General features: G+C 38.6%; 1 protein-coding gene across 7 annotated transcripts in view; it reads left to right on the plus strand.

Annotated features, from left to right (window-relative positions):
- MYO3A (myosin IIIA) overlaps positions 1-23193 on the plus strand; it is a 119654-nt gene that overhangs the window by 11281 nt on the left and 85180 nt on the right. For all 7 annotated transcript variants that reach the window (XR_008448783.1, XR_008448784.1, XR_008448785.1 and 4 more), the window contains exons 2-3: positions 2913-3095; positions 6569-6703. Coding sequence is in view for 4 of the 7 variants with exons in the window: in XM_054060104.1 (XP_053916079.1) it covers positions 2928-3095; positions 6569-6703 (303 nt within the window). In the remaining 3 variants the exon portion in view is untranslated. The remainder of the gene's footprint in view (positions 1-2912; positions 3096-6568; positions 6704-23193) is intronic.

A 23193-nucleotide genomic window follows, 5' to 3' on the forward strand; every position in this document is an offset into this window, starting at 1 on the left:
ACTTATATGTTCATTTTCTGGGGAAGAGATGGCTTTGTCTGGAGGTGTTGAAGCTCCCAGGCATGCATAAATACTGGGCATGAGGTGGCAAGGTAATGCTTCAGGAAGAGATTGCAGTCAGTGTACTGGCTGAATTGTGCCTATGAAATTGTGCCTATAAAATTTTGCCAGAGGGTTGCACAGAAGGAAAAGCAAATTTTGAATCTAGAATGAAAATTTGAGGATTTTCATATTATCGCTACATGTCTCCAGATCTTGATCATCTATCCTTACTTTGATTTTAACCTGGATTTCTATCAAAGAAGACTTAATCATAGCAGGTAGAACTGGGTCCCACAGCCCTTGAAATCAAGGTGCTAGCCCAGTACTGGTCGCAGTCCTCAGTACACAACAGACTGCTGCAGGATTCCTCACGTTAAAAGGATATTTCACCACTTTGCTGCATGAGCAGGTATTGAAGTTGGTAATAGTCGTCTATATATTTTTAAAAAAGGGGAGTGGAGTGGGGGAGAGAGAGAGGAAAACCCTGTCTTCTCACTTATCAGTGAGATAATCAGTCAACAACAGAATGATGGGGAGAATCCTGAGCCTGATGTTCCCTGGGCAAGCTTGTGTTATCCAATAGAAGATTAGTCTGTATATTCGTGATGTGCCAGTAGGCATATCAGATAATTGGAAGAGTTGGTACAACTTATTTGCATAGCCGTCCATAGCAGTTGTTTCTGGTTGTATACATACTGTACATATAGTGGATATAAATGCTGCGTGTGTAGTGGTGTATACATGGTTATATGAATATGCAGATGAACAGAGAAAGTATGGCTAGTATGCTGGAAGCCAGGGATGAAACTGAAATTGAAGCCATTCTCTTCATGTCCCTCTCCAAAGGGATCTGAACAGACTGGACAGCTGGGCCGAGACCAATGGCATGAGGTTTAACAAGGTGAAATGCCGGGTCCTGCACTTGGGGCACAAGAACCCCGTGCAGCTATAGAGTAGGGGGAGAGTGGCTAGAAAGCTGCCCAGAGATGGACCTGGGGGTCTTGGTTGACAGCCGTTTGAACATGAGCCAGCAGGGTGCCCAGGTGGCCAAGAAGGACAGTGGTATCTTGACTTGTATCAGAAATGATGTGGCCAGCAGGTCCAGGGAGGTTATTCTGCTCCTGTACTCAGCACTGGTGAGACCGCACCTCGAATACTCTGTTCATTTCTGGGCTCCTCGCTACAAGAAGGATGTTGAGGCTCCGGAGCATGTCCAGAGAAGAGCAATAAAGCTGATGAGGGGGCTGGAGAACAAGTCTTACAAGGAGCAGCTGAGGGAACTGGAGTTGTTTAGCCTTGAGAAGAGGAGGCTGAGGGGAGACCTCATTGCTCTCTACAGCTACCTGAAAGGAGGTTGTGGAGAGGAGGGAGCTGGCCTCTTCTCCCAGGTGTCAGGGGACAAGACAAGGGGGATGGCCTCAAGCTCCACCAGGGGAGGTTCAGGCTGGACGTCAGAAAAAAAAAATCCACAGAAAGGGTCATCGGGTTCTGGCAGAGGCTGCCCAGGGAAGTGTTTGAGTCACCATCCCTGGAGGTGTTTAAAAGATGAGTGGATGAGATGCTCAGGGGCATGGTTTAGTGGTTGAGAGGAATGGTTGGACTCGATGATCCTAGAGGTCTTTTCCAGCCTAGTGATTCTGTGATTCTGTGAAAACCAGTCGTATGGTATCATGGTGCAATTCCTGTCCCTGGAGTAATATCATATAAAATGTTTGATGTATGTAGATTTGTTCTGTTGACATAAAAAAATCCAAGAATAATTACATTGTAGTCTGTTTATAAAGCTTTATGTAAAGATTTAAAAAATGGGTGTATGAAAATGACTCTCCAAACCTGGCTCATTTACTGCATATTGTGCTTGGGAAGGACTAAAGCACTCAGTAGCTGGCTCACTTACTTATTGCCAGCTTACTTACTGAGGGCTTGAGTCTGTCTTGTTCCCTGCCTCTTCTCTTTTTCAGTCTTGGCTCTGAAATTAAGAATATGAAATGTAATTTGTGACAAATTTCTACTGAGTTTTTGGCTGTTCTTACCAACAGATAAAGGTGGAGTTCCTGGGTTTTTTTGCTGTCTGCGGGTAGTCTGTGCCTTGTTTGTTTCTGCTGCAGCTGTTGGATAGTTAGTCACTATGAAGTTATATATAAGTGAATTATATCCATCATGACCAGGGTATAGGTGTAACCCTGTCATTGATGGGTACAATTACATCATTGCAAAAGGTGTTTCCTTTACGCTATGTAAAACAGTTGTTAATGAATGTACATCAGTAAACACATTTTCCATGACTATGAGTGCTTGGCTGTTGGAAGACGATAATACTGTGAAAAGATCTGTGGCTTTGGTCTGCTTGCCCTTACGAAATCTATATAAAAATTCAGCTGGTAAGAATAGGGTTATAGAACTGAGCATTAGCTGTAGAAGTTTGAATGAACTTATGAACTTAAGGTTACTACTTAATATGTTTTGTTTTGTAGATTTTGGGGTTTCTTTTCCTTCTCGCCTGATTCTTGGTAGTGGTGCCAAATTCTTTTGTATTTTATTAACTTGATTGTCATTCTCCTGCCGCGTAAAAACAACCAGAGTGACATTACAGTTTCATAGAAGTGTATGGGAAAGCTTCTACTGACTTCACTCAAGCCTGAAATTAGTTCAAATTATTATTTGAGTTTCCCTTCATTTAATATTGTGTTGAATGCACATACCTATATCAAGGGCAGCACTTCTTGCTCATTATGCTTTCAGGGCATGCATACTACATGGAAAAATATCTGTGGTGTTTGAGACTGGAATGTGTATTTCTCTTTGCATTTGTAGAAAGCCAGTTGCTGTTAACCATTTGTTGAGTGAGTATTGAAATATCTTTTTCCTAGGAGCCATCATTTGAGATGCTTCCATTGGCTGGGAAAACAATAATATTTGATAGCTTTCCTGATCCTTCAGATACCTGGGAAATAATTGAGACTATTGGCAAAGGAACATATGGAAAAGTTTTCAAGGTGTTAAATAAGAAAAATGGCAGCAAAGCAGCCGTCAAAATTTTGGATCCTGTTCACGTAAGCTGTTTAAATTACTTGGTCTGTGCTTATTTAATTGTGAGTTATGTAGTTTTTTTGTGTTATGTTTTTTTCTTTTAAACATCATTTGCGTTAGAAGTGATAGTGAAAAACTGCTTCAAACTCCTAAGTATCAGGCAGTTTGCTGAATGTCAGTGCAGTTTTTGTATCGTAAGTGATCTTGGAAGTGGTTGCACATGGTAGAAGTCAGAAATATACCTAAACTTTGTTACTTTTACTTTTGATTCTCCCTTGTTTGTCTCTTGCTTTCATAGGCAGATCTGATCATTTTCTTTTTCAGTGCCAGGAGTCCTAGTTGCTTCTATTTTTACTGTCGTTCCCTTTCGTTACTTTTACATGCTAGCCAGAAAGCAAGTTACATACTCTTAAGTGTCTTAGATGTACCTTCAAGTATGTATTTTGAGTATGTGCTTTTAGCTGAATTACACACTATGAGTGATACTTTAAAAATAAAATAGCATACTTTATTGTTATTTTTGGTTCTGCATTTTTAGAATGTGCCAAAGTACATAGATATCACAGAGGGGTCCATCTTTTCAAATGGATAATTCAAAGGCATTAGTGCCTACATGCAAAGCACCAGGTGAATGAGAGGTGGAGTTATTATGTTGTAGAGTATATTTTTGTTCTCAGTAACCGACATTTATTGAGTAGCTGATTAATGCTTAAAGAGTAAGGAAAAATACAAGTTTGGTTTGTAAAGACAGACCCTATTGACTTCAGTGGTGCTACATGTGGCTTGAGATTTTTCCTGAGAGCAGTAACCTGCAAATCATGGACAAGGAGCTGTTCCTGTTTCCTATGGCCCCTTTGAGCTCATCTTTTGTAGTTCCAGTATAGGGTTGTGAGGCATGTGGTTCCGTTGCATGACCTCTAAGCAGGAAGGGAAGAGCACATCATGTTTTGTCAAACGCTCCAGGTCTGGAACTGCATGGCCACACAGGGCTTTGTCTACCTCAGCATATCACTGTGTGAAATTGTAATCCTATGGCCCATAAGCCTATGAAATGTGCTTGTGAAAACAGAGCGTCTTGCACTATCTCTGCTGTGTTTCTTGTTGATCTGCTTTCAAAGCAACAAAAGGAGGCTCATCTCAATTCAGTGTCACATACCTCTCGCAAAGTGAACCTGATTCGCAGCCAAGCGATTAGGATCTTGATGAATTCAAATGCATTGGAAACTCTACTTTTGACTCTTGCTTTCTGTAAGCAAGATTCTTGTGCTTACAATGAATAGGTAGGACTTTCTTGCAGTTGTTGTTCTAAATTCCTGCGTATCAGGAAAAGTTTCTGCTTTCACCTGTTTCGCAGGTGTTTGGGAATGATTGTTAAGTGGCATCTGGCGATGGCAGGGATTATTGAAGGCATCAGGGAAGCTTTCAATGTTGTGTTTTCTCTGCAAGTTTTAGGAAAAGGATAAGTGATGATGACAGGAAGAGAGAAGTAGTAAAGCTGATGCTAGAGGAAAGAGAACTAAATTAAGTAGGAGATAAGGGAGCAGAATGTAAAGAAGAAGAAACAATGTAAAAAGATGCAACATAAGAAATTGAAGAAGGGAAAAGGTATAACTGATGGAAACGGATTCCTTATCGTAATGGCAAAATGGAAGTCAGTAACAGAGGCAACATCACACTTCGAGATTTCTATCTTTTAACTAAATATATTCTCCTTTTTATTCTAAAAATACTGTTCTTTCCCCCCTTCTATTTACAGGATGTCTGGAGTAGCTGCTGTACCTCCATGTTACTGTTAAAATGGCAATCCTTTATTAGAAATAGAGTGAAAGCAATAAACTAGTTCTTTTTTGTTAAACTGAAAGTGTTATTAATGGCTGCAGAGGGAGCCATTGCAATGAAGAAAAAGATACTTTCTGTATTTCTTCTTTAAATTTTACATTTTTTTTCTTTGAAGATGTCTTCAGAATGGTGCCAGTCAAGAGATGGACTGGAAAAACAAGCAGTAGTCATGTAGTTCAAGTAGTTCATTTAACTGATATTTCCAAATTAAACTGGGAAACTACGTTCGTGGGCAATGTGAGACTGAAATATGCATTTTGTGTTTAAACCTATAAAGCTCTCAGATTCTTTGTGTTGAATTAACAGCTCAGCTTTTTGAAACAGGAACAGAAAAGTGATGGTGTTGAAATGACAATATATGAAGAAGGAACTGACAGTGCTTTTAGTGTTGTCCTCAGGACTATAAGTAAATACCATTTAGGGCTCTTAGACAAATTATCCTACATCTTAAGTTCACATGAAAATATTCCTTCTACTGTTTCTATCAGAGTTACTTTTATCTGGGTATATATGTTAAATTCAACCAAATATTTCAAGTTTTCTTCCTTCACAAATGCAGAGGAAGATTCTTTTTCTTTTTAGTATGCACAGAATGAATATTCTATTCATTTGATTCTCTTTTCATTTCTCTCTATAATAGTAAAAATCACATCAAATCTGAGTGTCCCTCAGGAGGCAGAAACCTCTATTAAATCACAGTAGGACATTGAGCTAATTCTCTTCCAGTGTCCGTAGGGCAGCCAGGGCTATTGTATCTTTTGTCTGTAGTTTTTGGCTTTCGACTCTGGGTTTTTTGGGTTTTGTGGTTTTGTTCTGGTTTATGATATGTCCTTTTGTTTTTGCCAGATGCATTTTCTCTCTTCATCTCTTCTTGTCTTACGCTCTTTCCTTTTCCTTCATGGGGAATACAAAGCATCCCTTTTCTCTGCCATGGTCACTTCTGTTTGACAGTGGTGAGACAGGTTTTCAGCATATATGGATAGGTGAATTCCTGGGTAACCTTCCTCTAGAACTTATTTTTCAAATAATTTGATTGGCAAATAGTAAATTGTATTCAAAATATTTTAAATCTGGAAACAAGTATATTAACTTTTTTTGAGATCTAAACAATGAGGAGGAAAGGCTGTAGCTATTCTGACTTTACCCGTGTCCAGGATGGATTGAATATTTTCTCAATGTAACTGAAACGTAGTCTGATAGTGTCCCTCAATGATTAATACCAGTCCATAGGTTGAAGGGGTTAAATGAGTCATCCAGTGCCTACCATTTATTTGGGTAGAGAGATAATTCCAGATGCACCATCTCTAGCTCTTGAGACTTCACAATACCTTCCCAGTGCAAGAATTCAGCATACCTACCCACTTGTGGGTTGCACTGGCTTTGTCTTGAAATGCGACTTCTCCATTCTCCTGAGGGCTGCTTTGTCATACTCTGTGTGTTCATTGGTTGAAATTGATAAAGACCAAGTAGAAAAACAGATCGTTGTTTTGTATTGAGTAAACAGAACTAAGCTCTGTAGCCCTGCAAGTGGTACGTTCATGTTCTCTTTGGTTTTTTCTTTGCATTACTAGAAACTACATTTGAATAGCCAGAAAATGCTGTGTTGGGGGTTTTTTTAATTCCTTAACCACTATGTATTTCTCATTTGTGACACTAGGATATTGATGAAGAAATTGAAGCCGAGTACAACATTTTGAAAGCTCTGTCCGATCATCCCAATGTAGTCAAATTCTACGGCATGTACTATAAGAAAGATGTGAAAAATGGAGACCAGCTTTGGCTAGTTCTTGAGGTAAATAATTTGGAAAAATAAGACTTTTCTTCCAGTTGGCACTCCTATGTTGCATATAAACTCAATTAATTAGATGCAAGTCATTTCTTCTTTTTCTTTACAGTAGTTGCATGTGAAGTGGTAGATGCTGTTGTTTAGTCTTTTCAGTGTTATGAATTAATGGTCTGCTCTGAGTTCACTATTCTTATCTTGCTATTATACTGATAGTGCTGCGCCTTTCAGAATTAGGATGTGAATTCTGATAGGACTTCATAGGATTTGCTACCTAAAATCTTTCTTTGGTGAGAGGCTTGTCATAGGAATAATGGGTAGCCTTTCTTTAAATATGACCAAGATATGGCATAACAGTTAAAGAAACCACTACAAGGATTTAAAAAAAAAAATTATAAGAATTAATTAATTTAATTGCCTTTTTTGTGCGAGTAGATTAAAATAGGCTACTGCTCAAATCAGTGGGGTTTCCCTAAGTGGAATCAGAGCAAGGTAAGGTCTGTAATTTGTGTGTTTCAGTCTTTAGTTTTGACTAACCTAGGAGCAAAGAGCTCAACTGTCACTGTTCTCATAGATTCACTATAACCTACTCTGCAAAAACTTCCTCCTCTCCCCAGGGGAAAATGAAGAAGCATGTCTCTAACAGGAATAGGGTGCCTTTTATAGCAATCAAGGCTCTTACTGATGTTGAATCCCTGTTTGATAAGGCTGAGATTGAAGAATTGATTATATTTTATTGTTTGTCAAATAAGTGAATACAAATCTCATGCCAAATATCTCAGTGATACAATGGTATCTAGTCCTGGAAATAGGCTCTAAAAAATGCTTTAAGTTCTAAAAGCTTTTCCAGATTCTTCTGACTTGCATTGGGAAGATGTTTTCAATAATAGTTTGCATTGGAAATCATAACGAATGACTAGGTTAGACTGACATCAAAAGATGTCAGCTCTTTGTGCAGTGAGCATCTTTGAAAATCTAGCTTCTGTTGTGTCTGCTGGGCATTTGAAACTCCCATCTGTGAAACTGCTGGCCTGTAAAGGATGGATGACAAAGAGCCAGGATGGAACAGACTGAGAGGAAACAGTCAAGTGTTTATATTTTAACTTTTATATTTCACATGAATTTATTTTCTTAATGTGAAAAACGCAAACCTACATCTGGAGAATGTTTTGTATTTACTCTTTGTATGTCAAGCTGTACATTTGCAAGTGTTAGTATGGAGTGTGTGGGATAGTCCCAGATGCTTTGTGTCACTGCACATGTAGATCCATGAATGTGACGGATGGGAGTTGGAGTGTGTATGCATAGATATGCATAAATAGAAAAATGAATTCCAGAGGTGACTTTGGTGAAACTATCCTTTTAGTAAAAGGATCTGTGAAAGAAGACTGTTGTGAAACAGATTCCTCTGTTGAAGTATCACCTTCCTTTCAGCATGCACACAGCTTTATAGGCTGTTTGTTTTTCGTGGTAGCTATTTAGGTGTCCTCCAGTGTGTAAGAATGAAGGTATCTTCATCATCTCCAGTCTCTTTTGTTTTTCACAATATATTTGTGTCTGAATCAATGAAAGTGGTGATTAGTCTTTAATTTAGCTCAGAGACCTTTGTTTCTATTGATTTGGATTTTTTGTAATTGTTATTTATTTTGCGTAAAAGAACATTTTAACTCCAAAACTGTTGCTTCCCCTGAAGAGAGAAGCTAGTCTTGAAATTTAGATTTGCAGAGTTGATAGCTCAAAAAAGCAATCAATTGATCCCTGCAAATTCTGTGTGATCATCTGAAATGAAGATAGACCTTTTGCAGTCAGCACCTAGCCGGGAGATATGTTCCAAATACTGGAAAGGCAGACAGTATAGGCCACTGCAGTGTGCATAACCTGAAACAGCTCCCATAGTAGCTGATGCAAGATGATGTCAAGGAGGAAAATTAGAGAATCAAATCCATACTACTGTGCAATGTGCTGCCAGGAAGAGCTTACATGAGCAGCAGGGTATTCAAAGCAGAGCTTGTTGCTCTGCTCTGCTTTTGTGTTCCATGAAGGGATTTGTGAGCAGGAGGTTTGGGAGGGAATGTTTCTCAAAATCTACTGGGAATGCGTTGTGGTAGATGGCAAAACTCTAGCATTTAGTAATGGGCTTGAAGCCGCCACTGTAATTTACCAACAAAATTACTCTGTGGAGTGTTTGAAGCCATATATGTAAATGTTATTAAACATTTTTTTCCTAGAGGAAAAATATCTTCAGCTCTTTAAGACAGACATGTCAGTGCAACGTATCAACAGCAAGCCAGTCTGGAAAGAAAGATGGTTGCCTGGTTTCTTTTGTCCTAATTCGATCTTCAGCATTGGTTATATGGACTGTCCTGTTCAATTCTTACAGCTTTTTTAATATATACAGTGTGATTTTTTACATATCCCATAGTATTTGGTAGCTGTTTTGTATTGTACTTGATCATGTTCGGGTTTTGGGCAAAAGAGACTAATCGGGTTCGAGCAACGCTAGGGTAAGTGGCTAAGGTACAGTTTTGAGGCCAAAACTGAAAAAGTACCTAGAAATACTATCCTACAATGTTATTCTTGAGAGATTTTAGTCCTGATTACTTGAATTGTTATAAAATTGTCAGGCCTCATAAGTTATCACCCATTCTGAATACTGGGAAAAAACCTTGGATGGGTTTATGATGAGATAATGCAGTCTTGATGTGAAATACTCCACCCCACCTTCCGTCTCTGATTTACAAAACAAATCTATTCTTATGTGATTTGTACGCTCAAATTCTTGGATAAGATAGTTAAACATTCCATTTTTAACTAGAACTGACATTTTATTTGCTGCTCCCTCTAAGGTATATGGTAGCAGTGAGGTACTGCACGTTCACAATCCAGCTTAAAGGTATTGTCCTCTGACTGGAAATCATTAAACTAGATGACTATCAGGAAATATCTATCACAACTGAATGGAATTTGGAGCTAGCCTGTTGGTGTGTGTCATCTGATAGTTTCTATGTCTGTAGAAGCCCAAAACAGTTCTTCAGAATGTTGGAAATTATCTGGTACAGAATAATTCTGGGCAAACATGACATTTCTTCCAAATCTCCCAACTTAATAATTGCCTGATAACATGTGCCTTCATAGAAAATCTTTCTAATTTGAAGTGAAATTTCTCTTGAACATTTGGATTTCTTTTTTCTTTGTGATATTTCTCTGTTTCTGTGCTAATGTGCACATTACCTAACTGATCTTGTAAAGCATTTTGAAGTTGCAGTGTTGTGAGCTTCTGAAAGAGAGGAAGCTGTTGCTCGTTAGGTTTTTTTCTCTATTAAAATAAATAAATACATTTTTTTCTGTAGTAAAGTATTGATTGTAGACAATCTTGTACTTTGATTTAACTTCTCAGTGTAGATCTAATCAGTAAAAAAAAATGTGCATAATGATTACTTGGAAAAATAAACAACCTTTCTGCATAACACACTTCTGTGTGTGACACTAGCACAGTGCTTATAGGAAGAGCATAAAGTTATTCTGTTGTCTTCATCTTAACACATGGGAACCTAAATCTGAGACTAGTACAGAATATGGCTTTTAAGAAATAATTAAAAAATAAGGAAAACTAATAATATGAGAGCTTTTAGAATCAGTAGTAGTTTTTGGTAATAAAGTAACCTAACTTTCTCAGTTCAGCATTTTTAAGAAAAACACCTGTAGGAATTAATGTGAAACAGGAATACATCTGTATGGAATAGCAGTACTCTTGTCTCTCAGTTCAGAAATGCACTTCTCTCTGTAGGCTGCATTCAGATACCATCTGCCCCTGTGTGGATGGTCTTCGAACCACATTTGTAATAAAGAATATCGCTGGAGGGAGGATTCTTGCCAGGTGTATTAAGTCTTGTCAGGTGTGTCCAGAGGTATAGGCAGAAGAAATTGGCCTATTGAGTCTGTGCTAAAAAGAATCCACTTGAGTATTATAATTGGAATGAAGCAGCTTAACAGTTTCATGCCAGCACATCAGCATGATGACACTGCTAAGGCAGAGTTTGCTATAGCCCACTTCTTTCTGTTCTGGATGTTCTTTCAGAGGGGAATAGATACGAGGTAGTTGGAAATCAGCTGATGGAAGGTGGAGCAAAGAGGAAAATCATATCAGGACATACAGATGAGCATGTAGATCAAGGGCAGGTGGGGAGAACAAATGGCACAACTCTTGTCTGAGGTCTGGTGCAGAGAACAACCTAGTCAAGACTGAGTGAAGGCTGAAACAGGGTAAATGGAAGGTCTTACACAGCTTTTACTTGCTACTGTAAGCCAGAGGCCAAAAATGCATCATATCTCAGTAGTTCATTTCCTGCACAGATAAGGTAGAACTTCATGAAGCATCTCAGTCCATTTTTGAAAGACACATAGTTATGCTTGCCATATTTGAGATGGGTTTGGGTTTGAGAGTCGCTTAAGTAAGCGACTTTTTTTTACCACTCTTAATATATTCTTATGCTTGGGAAACAACAGGAGAAACATCAATTATTTTTATGGTAAAAAAAAAAGAGATTTTGCTTTCATGAGATAAAACTTAGCTTGATAGGGAAAAAACGTTTGGGTGGAACAACTTCACATAGAAAAACACAGTTTTGTAATATCAAAGCATTTTGTAGGTGCCTTTTGATTTCTGGAGGGGTGTATGTGCATTTCTGGAGAGGCTGAGGGAATCACCAGCAAGTTAGAGAAATAAATCCCTTTATGCTGAGTACCAGGAAGACTGTCAAAGCATTCTTTTCAGGTGTTTTGGTTCTCCTAGTGCGTACATGAACATTTAAAGAACATTTGCAATGCCCTGCTGAGTTAGACCAGTGGTCCATGTAGCACAGCATTCTGTCTCCTGTGGTGGTGCTAGCAGATGCTATTCAGGAAGAGTCTATCCGGTTTTTGCAGTCCATTTCCTTCATGTTCTTGTTGCAGGAAAAAAATCTCTCCAGAGCATACACACACTGAGAGTTGCAATCACTCCATCTGAGACTTCAGCTACTAGGATCAAGGACCATACACAGCAGATGACTCCAGCTAGGTGCCCCTTTTGACTCTCTTACCCATTCACTCTCTCTCTCTGTCATATTTTCTGGTTGGCTTGACCCTAGGTTTCCCGCGGCAGTCTCAGGCACTAAATACTAGAGGCTAATTTATTGTTGGTGGAGCATGAGACGATAGCTTGAGCAGTGTGCCCCTGAAGAAGCATCCCAAACAAAGAAATCTGTGGGCGATTATACTCTCCCAATCCAAATTCCCGCCCGTGATACGCTCTTCACGTGCTATCCACCCAGCAGTGTGTCTAATGGTGTTTTAGGGGCTGAGGTCTTTTCATTCTTCATTGGGTTCTTTTCTTATTTGTAGGCAGGCTGTCTGTTTTCTTATTTTCAAGGTCTGGAGCTGATTGTAGCATCCTTATCTTCCGTCTTGAACCATCTCTGAGGCTTTTTTTGTGTAACTCAGTAAAAGCTCAGTAAGTTCATCATATAGGTAAAAAGTTCACAGCTTGCAACCTAAAGCTTGACAAATTCAGCTACTAAAGCTAAGCAAGTTCTGCTATGTCCTCCTTCTTTGCAGTTTCAAGACGCTTCATCTGTAGTTCATTTTTATGGCCTAATGCTAAGCAGTTGACTCTGAAGGTTGGACTCATTATATTTCAGACTAAAACAGTTAATATTCTTTAACGCTCTCCAGCAACCATGATTGTTGTATTAAGGATGTCTCAGACTATTCTATTTAGCATCTATTTATGGAAACAGTAAACCTGATGCTGATACTATCATGCTATATAATCTCCTCTTAGAGAGGCAATTTTAATTTTTGTGTAATTATTATATGCTTATTGCCACATATAATATTCCATGCACTAGAATGTATTTTCAACACTATGAAAACATTTCCAAATCAAAATATTTTCCAATGTGTGCTAAGAAATTAAGGTTCCTGTTAATATGAAAATAAGGTATGTGTTACAATTTCCAGTGGACTGCAGGCTCTGTTTTCTGGCCAGGTGCTGCCTTTACAAACAATATTTGAGTAGCTAGTGCAGTTTGTACAGGTGCTGGTAATGCACAGTCCAGACTGAAATGAACCTGATTCACCTTCATTCTCACATAAAACATTTTCAAGTGTAATCATCATCAGAGAAGTCATGGGGAAGGGTAGAATAGCTTGTACTTGGAACCTATTTCTCTAGAGAAGTGGTATGTTAGCCTTTTCCATTCCCTTAACCTTATGAGGTGGGAAAACAAATGCATTAAATAAGTTGGTATCTTGTATCATTCTACATTGTTGCAGGCAAAGTGTTATACTTCGAGTTCAATCTTCTCAATGTTTCTTGTTATTAATTTAACGTGCTAACCAGACACTGGTAATTCAAAAGACTTATGGAAAGATTATCATGAAGTATTATTGTGATCCAGTTGGCAGCTATCTTTGCCTGAAGTGATTGTTACTAAAGTTTGATCTTTTAAAGTTAAGATCAATAGGAAAAAATTATATTATCTTTTAAAATCCTTGGGACGCTTCTACTTGTGTTGATTTTTTTTCAGAAAGAGCAAAGATGTTAAACCCAGTAAATTAAAGCACTCAGGAATTTGAATCAAACTAGAACATGAGGAAATTGTAGTGCTTCAGTTTACCTGGCCCTCTTTTTGCAAGCAAAGACAAAATACAGACCCATGGTATGGGTTCTGTTTAATCTGAGTAAGCACACTGTAGTCCTGTATGGAAAAAAGGAATAAAGTGCCAAACTGCCAGCCTGCTCTACGATAGTAATGGCAGTCTAGATTGTTTTTAGTGGCTTGCATGTCCTGGGAAAGCTTGCACATCTATCCAAAATACGTGTAACAGGCAAGAACTGTGAGAGAACCTGTCTGACAGACTGTTGCTGTATGATAAACATAAAGTAGCAAACCAGTGTTGTCTCTACTCGGTTACCAGTTATAAGAGCAGTTGCAGTTATCTAGTCAGTTGCTTACTTATACTGAATTTATAACAAGCTGAGATCCCTTGGTACAAGTCCTTTCTGGTTTTGTGCAGGTCCTTTAGAAGAATAACCATTCTTGAATTTGTCCAGAGATTGTGTAGCACATCAGTTACTCTCTCCAGCCCAATGTGTAGCACATCAGTTACTCTCTCCTTTCCAACCCTAAAAATGAGCTTACATCAAAGCTTTAAGCAAAATAAAACAAGTGGATTTGAAAATGGAGAACCAAGAGGATAACAGAAGTCACTTGTGATGTCAGGCAGTTGTAATCTTGAGCAGCTGCAAGCATTTGTCAGCATTGCATCTCAGGAGAGTTATTAAGGAGGATTTGAAGGAAAATAGTGGATTTCTGTTTGTTTTGGTGGCTCCTTCAAAGCAGAAAGGAAAACATGTTATGCATACAGCTACCCAGTGACAGATGCCAGCATGGTGAGTTTATCAAGGATGGGAGTAGATCTGTTGCTACCTGGACAAAGGTATTATGACTGCTACAGGTCGACAGTAAAAGCAACTAGCTCATGTTTGGTGTGATTGAGAAGGGACAACCAGCCTGAGGGTCCGAGGGAAGAATGGCATAGTCAGATGTGGCTGGTTAGGGATAACACTCGCTAAGGCCAAAAGAGGAAAGTGTTGCAGTAACACCTGGGTAAAATGAAGAATGCTGAACAGTATATCTGTACTGCTGCATCTGATCTAGAGTGAGTCTGCTGTGTTGTTGCACTGTTGTATCTGCTGTTTGAAGAGAGAAGTTTAGCAAATCAGATGCTTACAGATGTTTGCAGATGATAGCCATACTCACAAAGAAAGCCCTAGAATTCATGAAATATGTATGGATTTTCCTCACAGATTCATAAACGAACAATGACAGCACAATTTACATATGTGTCAGATAGAGATAAATGAGAGTAATTAATGCCCAAATCTTGCGTGGCTAATAGTTTTGGATCCCTCACTGGCCTGCTATACATGGAAGAGTTTCTGATCATGTTGCATTTTTGACATCACTTGTGAATCTTGTATATGGTGAAACTCACTGAAATGATTCTTTTCTTTTCTTTTCTTTTCTTTTCTTTTCTTTTCTTTTCTTTTCTTTTCTTTTCTTTTCTTTTCTTTTCTTTTCTTTTCACAGGAGAAATCCTGTGCTCTGTTATGTAATGTGCTATCTGTGAAGTATAGCTATGCATCTACAAGAAATATCAGTTTCAGCAGGTCCAATTGCATTGGGGAAGGTAGATTTTCTTTTTTCAGGTGGGCAGCTGGGATGCTAACAGTGTAATTTGAGGTTGCAGTCTGCTTGGCTAGAAAAGAGGAGCAAGCTCTGTCCAAAGTAAGATCTAGCTACTGGTATTTTTAAAAAACTGAGTCTAAAATAGCCAGAAGCATAATATGAACTTCCAGGATCAGGACAACCATAACAATGCATTGTGATATTCAGGTCACTTTCCTGCCCACGCACACAAAGTCAGAGATAACATCATCCAAATATTTTTGCTGCTGTTGTGTGCCTTAACATGGATGGGCTGCAGCTGTTTTAGAGCTGGAGACTGGGTGATGTAAAACATGAAGAGAGACAAGAAACTGTTAAAAAAAACCCAAAACAAACTCAAACCTCCCTCCCCACAAAAAAAACCCAAACAACTGAGAGAGTTTCTTCAACTTTTAGCCTCATCTCAAATTTTGCAGTAAGTGACAATATATTTACTTCTGTCTCACTGGTTTTGATTTTATGAGCTCTGGAGGGAGACTGATAAGTTATGTGTACTAGGTAAATAATATCTTTAAAATTCTGCTAATCTTCCTTGCTGTTCTGCATGCAGGCATAGGCTACCATTTCCAAGTGCTGTTTGTGCTAAAGCAGGCCAGGCATGGAAAAGGAAAGCTCAGAGCAAGGCAAGTACTTCTGTCCTTGTCTCTTGCTGAGCTTTCCAAAGGCTTGTAAGAGTCTTGATGGCCAACAGTAAAGCATTTTTCTCTCCGTTAGTTTAATCTCTTTCCTTCTTCAGCTAATGGCGTTGTCACTCTTTATGGCATTTCTCTGTGTTTGGAACAAGGAGAAAGGAGCTGCTATCAGTGTTGCAAAGCAGCTAATATTTGTTCTTGATGTAGAAAGACATTTGGCTGAAAAAATCGTAGAATCATAGATTGGTTGGAAAAGACCATTGAGTTCATCGAGTCCAGCCATACCCACTACTAAACCTATCTCTGAGCACTTCATCTACCCATCTTTTAGACACCTCCAGGGACGATGACTTAACCACCGCCCCGGGAAGACTGTTCCAGTGCTTGATAACCCTTTTTGTGAAGAATTTTTTCCTAATGTCTAATCTGAACCTCCCCTGGTACAACTGAGGCCATTTCCTTTTGTCCTATCACCTGTCACTTGAGAGAGACCGGTTCCCCCTTGCTACAAAGCCCCCAGACTGCGGAAAGGCTCAGAGCCTGGGGAGATGTTGATCATGCGATCTCCTTTTGGGATGTTTCACGGTGGGAGTAACTTAGACTACTGTATATAATGTTTAGCAGGCAATTTCATGTCATTAAAGCTGTTGGGACTTCAGTTGTTGAACTCCATTTGAATTTCAGGATGTTAGCATAGTGGAAAATAGCTAGTCCATTTGGATTTTTTTGGAGGTGGTGTTGTAATTTGTCTAAGTAGTATCACATATTTCCAGATGATGTATATATAAGAAAAATTAAACAACCGACAACTGCTTTTCCATATTTCTCAACATGGGTCATTTTTCACTAATGTCTTTGGTTATAATTGCTCCATTCAGATGAACACTGAATAATTTGATCCATTACATTTCTGAATCAGCCTCAATTTCTCCGTTTCTTATGTGCCCCTCTTTGATTCTCAATTATAGCAATTTTTCTCTCTTGAATTATGTCCTATTTTTCAAGATCAAAGATGTATGGCTACAGCTATCATTTGATGCTAAGAAGTTTTAGTAAATACTTGTGATTTCCCTGCATATCTTCTGTGAGTATTTCATATTATATTCTTGTTTGCACAGTCCACATCTTTTAAACAGCTGGTAAGCATATGTTATGGCCCACCTTGCCAGAGAATACTGCACATACAAAAAGCTAGTTCTGAATAACCTCTAACAATTTTTGCGACCATGGAGTAAAGCAAAAGCCCAGAAAAAAATCGTGGAGTTTTACCATTCCACTATGTAATTAAATAGGATATTAATACTATGCTTCTCGCATTCAAATATTTAACATTACGTTGCTTTCTGTATATTTTGGATTTGATCACATCTTTACTAAAGCTGTGATATTATTAAAAAAAAAAAAAACAACAAAAAACAAACCCCACATTTGTATAGCTTTTGTTTAACTCTCACTTTACCAGGCCTCCTTTAGCTTTATTGGGGGATGACATCAATCGTTGTAAGAATGTTTGGACTGAAGCTTGTCTCCTTTTGCTTTAGACACCTGAGGGTTAAATACTGTGATTCAGGTGTCATAGACAATATAATTTTGCTGTGTTTGTTCTCAGTTTATATGTTGGTTCCCTTTATAAAGGGACTGACTGGAGCAAATGAACTTGTCTGTAGGGAGTCTCCTTGTCCTTGCTCTGTTGGCCAGAGAGGGCTGAAGGCTATGGGAGAAGAGTACTATAGCAAGGAGCTGGAACATGCAGAAAGCAGACAACCAGCTGTCAGTTTTAACAAAAAGAAAAGTTGCCTGGGCTCCAGAAAGGATATCAGTGTTTGTTGCAGTTCAGAAAGCTGCTGACATTGCTGAAACCAAATTCTGGAAGCAAGAAACTGCCTTGCACTAACACAATGAGCAGCGAGAGACTGGTTTACAGAGCATTTTCATTTCGGTTCTGTCTGATCTAGTCTCTCTGAGTTAATTATTCCAGTAGTTTATTTAAAGAAGAAAAAAAAATTAGAAAGGGCATTTTGACTTTAACGTCCTTTTGGTTCTTACAAACTTGTCTGTAAGAATGTCTTGGTATGTCCTTCAAGAGGTTCTTGCTGCTTAGCATCCCGTGACAGTTACTGACTGGCAGTAGCTTTTTTTTGTAGTCACCAGAGGGAAGCAGGCAACTCCTAGAGGACTTAGGCTGACCTGTCCTGCACACTTCTGAAAGGAGAGGAATTGCGTTGTGGCTGACTCTGTTTCAGCTTTGCTCCTCTTGTAAAAGGAGCCTTTAGAAAAGCCCCATTGTTTGGATCTGTGCTTCTCCAGCCGTGCTTTCAAACTCAATAGGGAAGATTTCTATTGTAGTCATTTAGATTACAGTGAATTATACTAAATTATTGTCTTCATGTAGGAACACAGACATAAAATGAATTATGGGTAATGTGGACATAGTGCTACTTGGAACTACTGTCTGAATCTTGAATTGTGTAGAAATGATGCTACAAAATAGGAAGCTGCTTGGAAACATTTCCCAGTTAGTGAAGAATGAACAAAAGCAGCGTGGTTCTGAGCAGGCAATGAAAGGTGTGCAGTGATTACTGTTACTGCAGGCTGCCCTATTTGCTTACAAGATTTTGTGTGTTTTCCAGAACTTCAGCTAAATTTGCAGAATTCAGTAGAAATTCTGTTAACATTACTGATCTCAAGCTTAGACCCCACTTTTTCCTCCCTCACCAAGTGAATGGTTTTGCACTCTAAATATTAACAGTGTTCCTTGTGTATAATAAAATGATGAACTGCACTAAGTTTTCTATATCAAAATGTTCTGTCTTGGTCATTTGCTCAGGAAGTCCTGAGCTCTTTACTGACCAATGCCTTTTGGCTTTGTAGTTAGTTTAGGTCTGATTTTGCAAAATAATCTTTCTGTTTTTCTGATTTTTGAAGAATTACAGCTGTGTTATGCTATTGCCAGGCTCTGAAGCTATAATTGAAGCTCTGTCAGAATTCCTGTTGTAAGTATATTATCCAGTGATTTTGATCTCTGTTGCTTTGCTCAGCACTATTCCAAATCATAGCTTGATGCCACTTCAGCCATATAGTCTTTTGGGAAGGAGATGTGGACAGGTTATCCATTAATTTATTCATTAGCAACTTCATGGGGATGTAAATGTATTATATCGTAACATAAAGAAAGTGATTTACAGGATGATGCTGTATAAAGTTTGCATCATGAAGAGCTAGAAGGGGAAATCAGCTGGGCTGTGCCCAGTAAACCTTTGTACAGCACTGTCACCTACTTGCTTTTTTCATTCTGTTAGAGACAAAATAATCTTAAAGATATTTTAGAAGAGAAAAAAGTCCTCCTTTGAGGGGATTACTTTTTTTCTTCTCACGTATGTAAAGCCTGGTCACCTCATTCAATTACGCTGAGTTTGAAATAAGAAATCCGGAAAAAAACTATATTGGCATAAATGTGGCCTTTTCCATTTTGGTCACAATCTGAGGTAGATATATCTGTATCCTGAATGAGAAAGATAAGAGGCTGGGAAGGCCGGCATCACATAAAATAGAATAGGCAAACTTTTCCTCTGGCTGTCTTGTCAGTGCATGCACATGACAAAGCAAATAAGTAGTTAAAAGCCAAACTGAAAGTGAAGAAATCAGAAGCATCAAACAAACACCCGCGAGTCTGTGACTAACACAGCCCTGGAGGTGCTAGATGATGTAAGAGCGCAAAATTGTAAATGCCATGTGCTTTGTGATCACTGAAGCTAAATAACTCAGGAAAGATATCTGTTTTAGTGATAGTTTCATTCATGCTAAATTGAAAGCAATCAACTTTACCTAAAAGCATAGAGCACTGTTGTGGTTTGTTTTGGTTATGGGTTTTGTTGTACTGTTGTTAAGAAAAAATAGCAGCCACTGTGCACATCTTTCTCCCATTTGAGGTGAAATTAAAACTACTCAGTACAGACAGGAGCTGTGTATTGAACCACTTGGCCCATTGCAGAAACTTCTTCAGTTCCCTGTGAGTCTTCACAAGGACCTTGAAGTATTTGTGGTGAGCTCTAGGTGCTGTCAGTGGAATGTGCTCTTTGGCAGTAATAGTTGTGAAGACATGACACACTGCAGGCAAAGAATAGGAAATAATCATGTCACAGCTTACCTTGGGTGACAGCCAGGACTGTGAGACACACAGCCCATCAGGTTCTGTCTTGGAGGCAGAAGGCAAAGGAAGTGACTCTGGAAATGGCTGTATCAGGTTGGTTCTGATCTAATAGAGAAGATTGGTTTTGAAAAATTGAAGATGAAGCAAAATTTGAGTGAAAAAGGCCTCAAAATAATTGTGTTCACTTTCCTGAGGAAAGGAAGGACAGTTGAGCAGCAAGGTAAGGAGCTTTAGGAGACTACGCTTCACTCAACTCAGGGAACAGGTAGATGACTGTGCTTAGGAAAAATAGTGTAAAAATGAAGGAAAGCAGGATAGCTGGCAATTATTAAAAGACGTTAAACACACAATAGCAAATCAGCTGGCACAGAGAAAAGATAAATCACAGTAAGAGACGAGTAACAATGCATCAGGGTTTGCTTCTTTTAATGTTTCAGAATGCCTTCGAATAGGAGAAACAAAAACGCACAGTTAAGGTACAGGCTTTTAAGGATAAGCTCAGAAAACCTATTGTGGAGTGGTAAAGACAAGATTACATTACTAAGAAGAGAGAGAAATTAGATAGAAGAATATTGTATATATGTCTATACAAAGTGAGAAAAAATAGTGACCGAGTGAAATACAAAAAGTCTCTTTAACTTTGATACCCACAATGATTGTAGAACAAATCAACAGAAACCAGAAAAGTTTCTAAACAGAAAGTTTAGAAGTACTCAGAACCCAGTACTGTGATAAAAGTGGTCAACTTTGATTGCACCAGAACAAATCTTATTAATAAAAATATCTTCTTTTAACAGGATAACTGGTGTAGGAAGGGGAAAGCAATAGATGTGATTGTGTCTTCAGTAGAGATCATTATAGTTCTGTATGAAGCTTTTGTGAGAAAAATGCAGAAATGCAGACACTTCACGTCACAAAGCAAATGACCTCATTCTCATAAATCTGGACTCAAAGAATAGTGATCATCAGTTCACTTTGGAGCTGGGAGAACCTTGAGTGGGCATTTGGTTTTGATCTCTTTCTGTTCATTAATAACTTAGGTGATGAAACTAAGTCCACATAAAAAGTCTGGAGTGAACACCTAGTTTAATTACAGGCGTGTTGGAAAACGGCATTGGATTCACAATTGTGAATACCAGAGGAACTTTTTTCAATCACAGGAAAAAAATTCATTAGACACATGCAAAGTACTGCTGTCTCTAGGAAGAAGAAATGAGACATAGCTGACTAGGCAGTGGGACCGAAGAAAAAGATTCTCTGCAAAGTAAATGTTATTCTGTTCTGTTCATCTTTCCACAGCTATGACAAGACTTCCAAGGGAATTCTGTATGCAGTTTGGGGCAAAATGTGTCATGAACATCAGTGGCAAATGGCAGTCAGTCTAAATTTAGAAAACATAGATGATTTCAAAAGGTTACACCAACTAACTTTGTACAGCGTAGAAGAGAGAATAGTGACATATCGTGACAGTAGTCTGACAGAAATGATATTAAATAGAAAATAATTATCGTATGTTTTCAAAGACTACTGGAAGGAAATACATCAATTTTATTGGAAGCCAAGAAGATTCAGGTTGGATAGTAGGAAAAATACTCTAAATATCAGGCTAGTGAAACAGAGAAACAGGCTATTTAGAAAGATTGGGGTCTCCCTCGGGGGAAATTTTTAGAAGCAGGTTAGGCAAATATCTGTCAAAGACAATCTGAAAGTACCAGATCTCTGCACAGTGCAAATGCAGTGGACTAAATTATTTCTTGAGGTCCCTTTTACTCCTGTTTCTGTCATTTTATGACAACCAAACAGCAACGAATCGGAATCTTTTGTTCTTACAACAGTTGATATTAAATGGAAGGTACAGTCAGTTCAGAGGCTGGCATTGCTGCTGTACTGCATGCTCACTGGAACAGTCAAGTTATTGATATGTTCTAAAAACAGAAGAAAATAGAGATTAGTTCCTGAGATGCTTTTAGCATTCATATATATGATAACATTAAAGCAAGTCTGCACTATGCAACTTTTTGATAACTCTCATTCCTGTATGCCAAAAGTTATGTCTTTGTGTCTGTGCAGCCCGTAAGGACAGGAAAGGTAGTAATTGTAGTAATTGTAGTTGCCCTGCTGTTTGTGTCTCAGCTACTGAAATAAGATGAAAGCAACTTGACAACTGCAGGATGCAAGCAAATGTCACCTGCCGGCTTAGTACAGATGAATAAATCAGGAGCGGTTGGTGATTAAAGGCTGTAATAGCCCTAATAAAAGTGCAACTGATAGTTTTCTTAAAAGCGAAGCTGATACTGAATCCTTATTCAATGGGCGTCAGAACTGAGAAGAGCTGAGCAGACAGAAATGTAGCAGGTGGGTGAGATGAAGGGTGAGTAAGACCTACAGAGAACACCTGCATGACTGTGATGTGATGGCAATTTTAACTGACATTTCATGTGTTAGGATCATGCTATTTTATAAATCTATTGCTGAAGGTAGATTTGCATACTAATAGCCCAATTACAGTAGCACAGGGTTGTGGCAGATGGGTGGGTGGAGGACTGTAAGTTATCACATTATAAGTCTTTGCCTTTTGAATGCCAGAAAATCATAAGGGAGGAGCCCTTCGCTACCACTGTACAAGAGTCATAAGTACCTCTTCTGATGAAGTTATGTATGGCCATCAGAGCTACAGTCCTTCCAGGCAGGTTTTCATGTGGATCAAGCCTTTTATCAATTTATTTTTTCTCTTGGTGTGAGTATGCAAGATTTCCGTAGTCCTTTTCCCCTGTTTCTGCTATCTAAATATACAGACTAGGGACTGAATACTTTTAAACCCAAATATTATGAATCATGGAAAATTATAGCTTGGAAGGGACCCTTGGAGGTTCTTTGGTCCAGCCCCCAGCTCAAAGATGATTCATTTCAATGTTACAGGTTTGCATAGGGTCTGCTCCATTCAAGTTTTGAGTATCTCCAAGGACAGAGATAACACAGACTTGCTAAGTAATCTGTTCCAGTGCTTAACTACTCTTGGTGGGAAATTTTTTATATCCAGTAGGAATCTACTGACTTGCAGGTGGGGATTGTTGCCTCTCATCCTTTGTGTATCTGGGAAGCATCTGTCTGTCTTCTCCACCCCATTTTAGGTAGCCCAGAGGGTTCTGTTTACCCCCTTTTAGTTGCTTACGCTTGCAGGTAATGTTTCAATTCTGTCAGTAGAGGCACTGAAAATACTGCCAGTAAAGAAAATACCTGTAAATCAGAAAGGAACAGTAGAAGACATGACTGACATTAAATTGTTGAAAAATGCTCATGTACATAGTTATCAAGATGACATTTGTAAATAAAATCCTTGTGGGAGGATCATTAAAATCTTCCCTTACCATGTCTCATAGGCTGGATGCTTATAAGAGCCTCTCTCTTCATATTGAGTTTATTCAAAGCTTAAAAGGGGACTTC

Source organism: Cuculus canorus, chromosome 2, assembly GCF_017976375.1.
Source record: "Cuculus canorus isolate bCucCan1 chromosome 2, bCucCan1.pri, whole genome shotgun sequence".
NCBI classification, from domain to species: domain Eukaryota; kingdom Metazoa; phylum Chordata; class Aves; order Cuculiformes; family Cuculidae; genus Cuculus; species Cuculus canorus.